Source organism: Galeopterus variegatus, unplaced genomic scaffold (assembly GCF_000696425.1).
Source record: "Galeopterus variegatus unplaced genomic scaffold, G_variegatus-3.0.2 Scaffold6080, whole genome shotgun sequence".
NCBI lineage: Eukaryota > Metazoa > Chordata > Mammalia > Dermoptera > Cynocephalidae > Galeopterus > Galeopterus variegatus.
The window spans coordinates 25789-36368 of NW_007732191.1; the positions used below are offsets into that span (position 1 = coordinate 25789).

General features: G+C 48.9%; 2 protein-coding genes across 2 annotated transcripts; one reads left to right on the plus strand and one right to left on the minus strand.

Annotated features, from left to right (window-relative positions):
• Positions 1–250: 250 nt before the first annotated feature.
• Positions 251–5545, plus strand: LOC103605793 (glycoprotein endo-alpha-1,2-mannosidase-like protein). Its single transcript, XM_008590421.1, has 3 exons — positions 251–337; positions 1743–1852; positions 3997–5545. Exons 2-3 carry the CDS (start codon positions 1782–1784, stop codon positions 4631–4633), a joined length of 708 nt encoding a protein of 235 aa, XP_008588643.1. The 5' UTR covers positions 251–337; positions 1743–1781; the 3' UTR covers positions 4634–5545.
• A 1426-nt stretch (positions 5546–6971) lies between these two features.
• On the minus strand, positions 6972–10462 carry LOC103605794 (yrdC domain-containing protein, mitochondrial). The gene is made up of 5 exons (XM_008590422.1): positions 10446–10462; positions 9944–10058; positions 9688–9807; positions 7722–7864; positions 6972–7410 (listed from the first exon to the last, which is right to left on the minus strand). Exons 2-5 carry the CDS (start codon positions 9989–9991, stop codon positions 7338–7340), a joined length of 384 nt encoding a protein of 127 aa, XP_008588644.1. The 5' UTR covers positions 9992–10058; positions 10446–10462; the 3' UTR covers positions 6972–7337.
• Positions 10463–10580: the final 118 nt, after the last annotated feature.

The window sequence follows — 10580 nt, forward strand, 5'->3', positions numbered from 1 at the left end:
CCGCCGCCGCCCCGCACCGCGGACCCTGGCAGCTCCCCGGGACCGGCCCCCGCGGAGGCCGAGCCCGCCCCCGGGCAGAGTTTGCGCGTCTACTCGGACCTGCACGCCTTCTACTACTCGTGGTACGGGAGCCCGCGGCGCGAGGGCCACTACATCCACTGGGACCACGTCATGGTGCCACACTGGGACCCCAAGATCTCGGCCAGCTACCCCCGCGGCCGCCACAGCCCTCCAGACGACTTGGGCTCCAGCTTCTACCCGGAGCTGGGGCCCTACAGCTCCCGGGACCCCGATGTGCTGCGTGAGCACATGACCCAGCTCAAGGAAGCCGCCATCGGTGAGTTCCCCCGCTCCGTCCCCAGCCTCGCCCTTCTCCGTTCCCGCACCTCAGCTCCTGGTGGTCTTGTCACTGGGCCTTTGGGCCAACTCACCTGCCAGCCTGGCTTCTTAGGCCTTCCCTCCCACTCTCGTCCTGGGTCCACCACGCAGAACCGCCCCCCTCTTTCTATTCAGACTCCCCCACTTAGGCCTTTTTTTTTTTGTCTTTTTTCGTGTCCGGCAACGGATCGCAACCCTCAGTGTCGCGCCCGTACCGGACCGGCAACGGAATCGCAACCCTCGGTGTTGCGCCTGCACCTCGCTCAGCCAGTGAGTGGCCGGTCTGTATGTGGGATCCGAACCCTCGGCGGGAGCGTCGCCGCGCTCTCAAGCGGCGCACTGTAGCAGTGCGCCACCGGGCCGGCCCCCCACTTAGGCCTTTCTGACCCCCAACATTCCAGGGCCCTTCCATAGGGCGGAGATGCTGGTAATTTGTGCCAGAGCTGTCCCAGGTAGGGACAGTGAAGAGAGGGAGGCAGAGTGTTCCAATCTGTTTGGCTTCTAGTTTGAGCAATGAAGTGAGGCCTGGGTACCCTGGCTCCTCAAGAGTCTGGGGTTCAGAGCAGTAGAGCCTGGATGGCCTTTACTTTCACAGCAGGCACAGAGTAGAACAGCAACCCTTCCTGGTTTTGCTGGCTGTAGAGAGAAAAATTTGCCCATGTTGCATGATGGACCCTGCTCTGTTTGCAGGGGGAGCCCAGGAGCTTTTCATCAGGCACTCAGCTAGAAGAGAGAACCCTGGGAGTCTCCTCTGTAGGGGGGTGGGGAGGTTCACCTGCTTCAGGTTTTGTCACTGAATTCTGCTGGATTGTACAGTACATTCTAATTTACCTGGAGATGGTTTGTGAATGGGGGGGGGAATAGAATGACAGAGAAAAGGTGAGAAGTAGACAAAGATAAATAAGACAGGGACTGTCCTTTGGGATTTTCAGGTCTAGACGGCAGACAGCTGAGGCAAACGTTACTTCCCATGGGAAGCACTGGGATGGCCTCTGCTCGGGGTGCTTCTCCACCTGAGGCCTCAGGGAGGCTCCTCTTCTTTAGAGCTAGGACTGTGGCTTCTTGGTGGGTGTGGCATTATCCACTCAATTCTCTTTGTTCTACTACTTGCTGATGCACTCGTAAGCCCGGCTCCTTCCGGCCTGTCGCTCTACGGTTCCCGCAGCTGTGCGCTTCAGCACCGGTGGCGCGGACAGCTCCGGAGCGCGAGGCTCAGGGATCTGATCTGCGGGATGTGAGCCTGGCAGGAGTCTCGCTCAAGCTTTTCAGAAACCATTTTGCAGTTGGATATGTTACATGAGAAAAAATATTCTGTTTAGGGGGGTATTGTGTATCTCTGAAGTGGCCTCTGTGTTGTGTCTCAGGAGTCCTGGTCCTGTCCTGGTACCCACCTGGCATGGCTGATGATAACGGGGAACCCTCAGATGACCTGGTGCCCGCCATTCTGGACACTGCCCATCAGCACGACATCCAGGTGAGTTTCCAAGAAGATGTCACGTGCTGTCTGCTCTATTTTGGAGCTTTGCCCTCCTCTGCCCACGGGGTTAGTGCCTCCACAGAAGTTCTTCCCAGTAGCTCAGGGATGGCACATATGTAGCAAGTGTGGTGTTCAGTGAGGGTTCTAATAAATAGTGCCTATGTCACTCTGATTTTCTTGAATTCTGAGAAGAATTGAGGAAATGAAATATAGGACAATGAGAAACTAAATAAATATGACTTTTATTAAATAATATTAGAAGATAGGTTGTAGATCCTGATTCTGATTAAAGGGTAGGCAAAAGCCAAGTAAACACGCAGACTGAACTCTGGACTCAACTTCCCAGTGGGAAGCAGTGCTGGCCACAAGGAGTAGAGCACAACATGGGCTCTCAGCAGAGCTGAACTAAGCATGTCATTATTTTCCCCAGTTGTACCAATCAAGTCCGTCGTTGCCCGCTTCTGTAGTGAAGGAAGAATGACGGAGAGAAGCTCCACTCCCCATTCCTGAGTCCTTCACTGACTCGTTTAATCCAGCACATTTTTCCATCAATGCAGATTTAGCAGATTCTTCCCATTGTTTCAGGCAGCTACCGCCAATCACTTGGAGTTGGCACATAGGTTGAAATCTATTAGCCATACTGTGACAGTCCACAAAAATGATTCCCAGTTGGCTTGCTATGGGAGGTGGCAAACTCATCTCTCTTTTTTGGCCCTGAAGGGCAGTGGCTGCATTTATCCCTATTGTGCCCACCATTGCCAGGCCCTCTCCTGAACTCAGCCTCTCCTCCAGGCCATGGTTGGAGCATGAGTCTTACATGTCGTGGCCCCTGGACAGATATTCTCCTGACCAGTAACTCCTCTGTTTGTGGCAGGTGGCCTTCCACATCCAACCCTACAAGGGCCGGGATGACATCACTGTACATGACAACATCAAGTACATTATTGACACGTAAGGCTGCTCTGGGGGCTGGGATTTTGGTGGGGATCAAAATGGGGGTAGAGGTAGAAGGTTTGGAGGGACAGGTTAGGAGAAACAAGGGCAGCAAGCCTGTGTTCCCAGCTGTTCTGTTTTGTTATTTTTTTGGTGGCTTGCCAGTACAGGGATCTGAACCCTTGACCTTGGTGTTATCAGTGCCATGCTCTCCCAAGTGAGCTAACTGGCCAGCCACAGCACATGTTTTATAGTAAGAGTACTGACCTGGAGTCAGGCAATCTGGGTTTCAATTCCAGTTTCGTTGCCTCTAATCTGTGATCAGAGGCAAGCCTCTTAACCTTTGAGTCTTGTGAGAGTTACATGAGTTAATATATGTGAAAGTAGATTGTACAGTGTTTGGACATTTCATTCATTCAAAACTACTGCGTGCCTACATGTGTCAAGGCACTGTCCTAAGCCCAATTATACAGTAATGGGTAGGACTAGCAACGATTTTAATGATATGAAATCATTATCTGATTTTATAATGTTTAATTCTAGTGTGTTGGGGGTGCAGTGGAGCAGAAAGTAATTAAATGGCAAAAATCAAATAGATCCGTACTATGAAAAAATAATAATAAAGAATAAAGCAGAGTCTTGTGCTAGCGTGTGCCCAAGAAACTACTTTAGAATGGGTGGTGAACCTCTTTGAGGAGACACCATGTAAACTAACACCTAAATAACCAGTTCTGCAAAGATCTGGGGGCAGCCAGAAAATTTCAAGCAGAGGGCTGGCAGATGCAAAGGCTGTAAGATGGTACAAGCTTGGCATGACAGCAGAATAGAATGACCAGACAGGGAGTGGAGACTGATGGGGTAACAGCAGGGATGGAGGTAGGCAGGGCCAGATCAAGTAGGGGAGATAATGGATTATAGGGAGGCAGGAACTGAAGCCAGGAGACCACTTAAATGGCTATTGCCACCATCCAGATGAAAGATGGTGGTGACTTGGCTCAGGGTAGGGAAGTGAGGCTTAAGAATGACAAGGCTGGGAGAGGAGGGAAGGGAACCAGGTTCTTGCTTAGAAGCATGATGAGTCCAACTGTGCATTTTGGCTGGATCCTAAATGGTGCTGTGGCATCAAGAAAGAGCTCATCCATGGCTGGTCCTACAGCTGTGCTGGTCTCTTCCATCCAACTCAGGCTCTTCCTCCTCCTGTTCCTCAGGTATGGCTCTCATGGTGCATTTTACCACTATAAGAACAGCATGGGCAAGAGCCTCCCACTCTTTTATATCTACGACTCATACTTGACATCACCTGAGGCCTGGGCCCACCTCCTGACACCAAATGGGCCTCACTCAATCCGCAACACCCCCTATGATGGGGTCTTCATAGCGCTGCTGGTGGAGGAGGGCCACACACATGACATCCTGGCCGCTGGATTTGATGGCATGTACACCTACTTTGCCTCCAACGGTTTCTCCTTTGGCTCCTCGCATCAGAACTGGAAAGCTGTGAAGAACTTTTGTGATGCCAACAACCTCATGTTCATTCCCAGTGTGGGGCCTGGCTACATTGACACCAGCATACGGCCCTGGAACAACCACAATACGCGGAACAGAGTCAATGGCAAGTACTATGAGACAGCCCTGCAGGCGGCCTTGACAGTGAGGCCTGAGATTGTCTCCATCACCTCCTTCAATGAGTGGCACGAGGGCACCCAGATAGAGAAGGCCATTCCCAAGAAGACACCAACTCGCCTGTATTTGGACTACCTGCCCCATCAGCCCAGCCTGTACCTAGAGCTGACCCGCCGCTGGGCAGAACACTTCATCAAAGAGAAGGAGCAGTGGCTGATGTGATAAGCAGGCATGTGGTGCTGATGTCCCAGCATCAAAGGAAAATGTCACCATGTGGGGCTCAGCTGAGGTCTTGTCCCTAAGGCAGCAGATGGGTGCTTCTGGGTGAGCCTTTAGGCCTAGGCCCATGTAGAACAGAGCCCGTTCCTCAGGCAAGTGGCGCTGGGGTGCTCTGCAGTGATGGGAAGCTAGGCAGTGTTCCAGAAAACAATAGAAGCCGACAGGTGACTGGACCAAGCCCAGGGAAGCCCACAGCCTCAGAACACTTTCATGTAATCCCTTGTAGTTGAACTCTGTGGCAGGTTGGTGTTGTGTCATGGAGTCACCCTGTCACTGCTCTTGGAAGGGCATCAGGGTTCTGGGCTAGCATGCACGCTGCTCCCTTCTGCCAGCCTTTGTCCTTTCTTCAGGCTGTTCCCATATCATCTATCTTCTCTAAGTTAGGGAACCATATTTGAGACCTTCTAAAAGGGAACTTCTAGGTTTAAGCTCCTCCCAGTAGATTCCTGAACCCAATTATCAGGAAATTATCCTGAGCATTCACTCATTCGATACCCACTAACCGAGCACTTTACTATGTGCTAGGTGCTGGGGAAAACTTGACCAAGGAACAGTTCCTGTCCTCCTGAAGCTTACAGGATCCAGCTTTCCTTATTTGGTGTGGCCTTGTAGCTAGTGCCTGGGCAGTTATCAGTTTTTCTTTTTTACAGTTTCACCCCCTGCTGGGAGTTGTTCTTTTTCCTCTTTAAGAAAATACCTCTGTGCTCCAGAGCCTACCTTTTCCCAGGTGAACATTTAGCTCCAGGGAGAGGACTAAGGACACCCCTCCCTTTAGCTGCCTGAATTGAATGAGGCCCACTCACGAAAGCCATTTCTAGTGCTACTGTGATATTAAAGATGGAGTGGTATTCTCAAGTGAGCATTCCTTTTGCTCTCTTCAAGTCTTCTCAGAGTTTTTTGACAAATTGACATATTGGCTGGGCGGGCTATAGTTTCAGCACAATGAAGTTAGTTTGCTTAAGAAATTCCTATTAAACAGTATTTCTAGAGAATAATTAACCAGCCAGTGCTTATTTACAAATAAACTAATATGCTAATTGCCAGGACCCTCATTAAAGCAGGCTCTGGGGACACTTTCTTGGCAACATCCTTAGGACCTACTTGAAAATGTGTGCATTGGAAATCACTGTACTGAGAAGCTTATGGGCAAGACTGAATCGGACATTTTCTCTTTTTTTTCTGGTGGCTGGCCAGAACGGGGATCCGGACTTGTGACCTTGGTGTTACAAGGCTGCGCTCTAACCAACTGAGCAAACCAGCCAGGACCCAAGACTGAATTGGAATTCTCGGAACTGGGATGTAAGAGGGGAGAGGAGGAAGTGGACCCCAGCCCGTTAGGTAACTGATTTGAAACACCACTGGTTATATGAGCAGGCCTGGCTGCCTGGTTTGTGTCATAGTTGGGGAAACCAAGGCAGGCAGGGACAGTTGAAAGGGCTGGCTTTTGACCTGTAGCAATTTACAGAAGGTAGTAGCATTGAGGCTTCATTTCACACATAAACAATTTGAAAAATACTAAAAATATGGCAAGTCCAGGGGGCAGGGGCAGCGATTCTCACACACTGCTGACAGCTATATAAATTAATTCAGTTCTTTTGAAGGCTAATCTATATCAAGAGCCATAAACCATTCATACACTTTGACCTGGTAATCCTACCCTGAGGAAGCAATTCAAAAGAAAAAAAATAAACCATTTACAAATATGTTTAATAGCAGCATTTTTTTTTATATGAAAGAAAAAGTTTAAATGCCCAACAACAATTATGTTTAGCACTTGGTATACATACGAATAAATATAAAAGGCTGCTGAGTACACACTGGGTTTAAATAAAGATGTTATAATTATAATTTATGAATAAATAAGAAAAAACTCACTGGCTGAAAAGGATAGTAGAAATTTACTTTCCAATATTTTTTAATCTGGATTCCCCCTACCTCTACCCTCTGCCAACTGAGCAGACTTCGCATTAGACCCAAATGACTACTCGCCCCTGTACACAATTACAGAACACCACACCACTAGCCTCACTGGTTCAGAGGAAACAGTGTTTGGCCTGTGACTCTACAATCTTTATCCTAACTTGAATCCAGCTTCAGGAGCCCAAACTCATGCCTTTAGTCCCCTAAGACTTTTTAACAGCACTGGCACTTCTGGCTGATTTGGACCTTAAACGTCACCACCCACCAGAAAGGAGGTTTTCACTAGACTGTTATTTAAATTTCTTTCCAATTGAGTGAGGGAGGGAGGGAGGAAAAGAGAGATAAGGGGAGAGAGAGGGAGGGAGAGAAGTCGAAGAGAAGAGAGAGAGAGCGGTGAGGGAGGGGGAGGGAAGAGAGAGAGGGAGAGAGGAGAAGAAAACTTACCAGAATAAGGCCACCTTAGGAATGTTCTTAACCTCTCTACCCATCTTTTGGCTGATACATGAAACTATCATAAAACAGATAACAAATATAACTTTTCCTCCAGGTGCGAAGATAAACCAGCAGCTTCTGAGACCTGGTCTAAGGTGTTTAGAAAGACACATTGCTTAATGGGTCAGGCTAGTGACACAGCTCAAGGGCCTCTACAAATGAAGCCTTGCCAGCCACCCACAAACAGACACATAGTATCCAGCACCAGTCCTTGGGTCCCCCCTCCTCCCTAGTTTCATGAGCAGGATCCATGTGAGGGGAGCAGCCCATACTTCTGTTGGAGGATGGTTGTAGTACTTTCCAGGGCACTGAGGAAGAAACAGAGGAGAGTGAGTCACAGTTCTCAAAGGCCTGAGCCCACCAGTCTGGTGACCGGGACCTCTAAATTTACTCATCTTATTATGCTCAGTTTATCAAACCCTTGATGAATCCTTTTGAATCCTAAAATAAGTTAGCAAACACCAGTAATTTTAGTCTCATTGCACTTACCACTTCTCCAAACCTGCCCACACTTCCTCAAGGCAAGATAGGAGTGACAACCTTCATTTTGTCAAAGTTTTTTTTGCATCCTCCCAACCTCCCTCAAATTCTACCCCCATGCCACATGAAAGAGACTTACCAGCCTGGACGAATGATGCCAAACTTTCCAGGCACAGATAAGTCAACCACAGTTGAGCCAAGGCGACACTCAGGGCTCTCGCCATCCCCAATTGGTCCTCCATCAATGACCAGAGATAACTGAGGCCAGAGGTCTTGAAACTCCTGAGAAAGGAAAAGCATGAACATTATCCCCGGCATCTGCAGTGATGTCATACTGCATACATAGTTCATAAGACAAAGACCTCACTTCATTTAGTTAAAGTCAGCTGTGCCAAAGACACTGCAGTAGCACCTGGGACAATGCATCCTTTGAGGTTTGGAGCCCTCCTGGGTTAGCACCCAAGTAACACCTTCTAGAGCTTAAAGAAAATCTTGCTCTGCCAGAAAGAAATTCCACACATTGCTTCGGTTACGGAGTTATATATGCAATGACTGGAATTGGTGGGTGGGAGTCAAGGGATGTGGACTCTAATCCTAGATATCTACCATATCTCTGTGTATCCACATGTTACATTACTTTACCTAGGCCTATAAAACAAGGGAACTAGACTAGATGATCAGTAAGTGTCCTTCCAGCTCTAGCACTTTGATCCTGGATCTTAGTGGACCTCTAGAGAGGAAAACAGGATGGACCCTACAAGCACATGCCAGCAGCAGTCAGTCCTTGGGCTATGGGAAGGCTAATTCCACTAGAACTGTGCACTGAATTGTTAACAGAGTTAAAGAGTCTGTCCCCCCCCCATGAAGACACTGCAGTGGCAGTTAGGCCTAGGAATTTGGGATGGGGGATCATAAATACCAGTCACTGTGTTAGACAGGTCAACTGACTGTTGACAATGTAAGAATCTCCCCCTGACAAATTCCCACCCCAGCTCCTTGGGTACAGTCACCAGGCCCAAGTAAGGCCTATGGTCTGAGAATGAGAAGAGAGGCTGAGCTCTAAATTTCCAAGGCCCCGAACCCACTCTCTAGGTCTGAGCATGGAAAACCCCATTACTTTAACTATGCTCTGCATTTAAATTTAATAAGAAGAAAAGAAAGTGAAATATCTTTGTGTCCTCATTCATTCTAAGCTAGGAACCCAGGACAGGATTAAGATGATCCTTTCTATGACCTGGCTTGTGGCACAGGCAAGAGAACAGGGTCAGGAGTTAAAGACTGAGTAAAAATCTAGGTCAGTCACTTAATGAATGTTTGACCTGGAACAAGTGATTTAACTTTTTGTAGCCTTAACTTCATTTTTCTTTACAGTATTATTGTAAAGACTTATAGCCTAACTCTGTATTCTCCAAGAACTGCTACCTGCACAAAAACAGGCAAACAATGATGTTATGTATCATTATCTTGCTTACTATTACAAAGATGGTAGTAAAAAACACCAATTCTGGGCCGGCCTGTGGCTCACTCGGTAGAGTGCGGTGCTGATAACACCAAGGCCACGGGTTCGGATCCCATATAGGGATGGCCGGTTGGCTCGCTGGCTGAGCGTGGTGCTGACAACACCAAGTCAAGGGTTAAGATCCCCTTACCGGTCATCTTTAAAAAAAAACAACAACAAAAAAAAAACCCACCAATTCTCCCTCTGGCCTCTCAAACTTTGAAATAAAACCTTTCCAAGATCCTTTAATTTGAGGGCCGGCCCGTGGCTCACTCGGTAGAGTGCGGTGCTGATAACACCAAGGCTGCGGGTTCGGATCCTATATAGGGATGGCCGGTTTGCTCACTGGCTGAGCGTGGTGCTGACAACACCAAGCCAAGGGTTGAGATCCCCTTACCGGTCATCTTTTTAATAAAAAAAAAAAAGATCCTTTAATTTGCATTCCTCCCCACCCCTACCCCCTGCCACCTGGGCAGCTTTCCCACTATTAGACCAAAAAGGTCACTCTCCCACCAGGCAATTCCAGTGCACAGTCAACCCCACTGGCTCTGAGGAAACAGTGTTTGGCCTGGTGATGTTTCTGGGGGAAAGACTGGGAAACTCTCACCGTGACATTCAGAGAACTGGCCTGGGAGCTGAGGTTGGCGCTGGTGAGAGCAAGAGGTCCCCCAAACATCTGGGCCAAGTCCTGCATGAAGGCATGGTCAGGAATCCGGATGCCTACAAGCTATGAGTTAAGGGGAAAGGGGATCATCAGAAAGGGTGGAAGGGGTAAGGAAGGGGTAAGGAATGGGTCTGGTCTGGATCCTAGTCAAAGCCAAGTGGCCAGAAGGAGTGTGGAGACACGAGAAAATGTGACTCACAGGAGTAAAGGGGTTCAGGTCCTTGTTGAGCTCCTCTGAGCGTTCCATCACCAGGGTCACTGGTCCTGGCAACAGGTCTTTCAGGAGCTCCTCGGGTACTCTCACATGGCAATACCTGAAAACAAAGGAGCACAAATCCATCCAAAATGAAGAGCCACTGGTAAAACTTTCCGACTCTAGACAGGTCCTTAGGGCCTACAATGGCATCCATCTGTCTTCCTGCTTCACCTCCCCAAGAGCTTGAGCAGAAAGAACGTGGGGCTCCAGATGAGCACCCCAGGCTTGGAGCCTACATGCCTCTGATCTCTGTGATACGGTGATAGCAGTATCAAGCTCCCTATTTTATTTTCTTCAAAGCACTCGCTACTAAATTAAGCTACCGCCTTTGTCTCCTTTTATCCCGTAGGCCTCTCCCCATTAGCACAAAAGCGGTAACAGTACAGGGCCCCTGACAGTCTTGTTCATCGCGGAGGCCCACCATCTAGTTCAAGGCCTGACGTACGTTGAGTGCTCGATACATATTTCCAGTTCCGGATTCCTTGGTGAGCCTGGACAAGCCCCTCCTGCTCTCTGCGCCTCAGTCTCCCAAGCCTGTCACCGGAAACCCCTCCCGCGGTGCCGCCCCCAGTGGGGCCGG

Bases quoted from the DNA above. Each gene is read 5' to 3' on its own strand.
- LOC103605793 (XM_008590421.1), top strand. From the start codon at position 1,782: ATGATAACGGGGAACCCTCAGATGACCTGGTGCCCGCCATTCTGGACA. The intron at 1,853-3,996 runs GTGAGTTTCCAA...CCTGTTCCTCAG, and splicing joins CCCATCAGCACGACATCCAG to GTATGGCTCTCATGGTGCAT.
- LOC103605794 (XM_008590422.1), bottom strand. From the start codon at position 9,991: ATGGAACGCTCAGAGGAGCTCAACAAGGACCTGAACCCCTTTACTCCT. The intron at 9,808-9,943 runs GTGAGTCACATT...CTTAACTCATAG, and splicing joins ACCTGAACCCCTTTACTCCT to CTTGTAGGCATCCGGATTCC. The intron at 7,865-9,687 runs GTGAGAGTTTCC...TTCCTTTCTCAG, and splicing joins CCAGTTCTCTGAATGTCACG to GAGTTTCAAGACCTCTGGCC.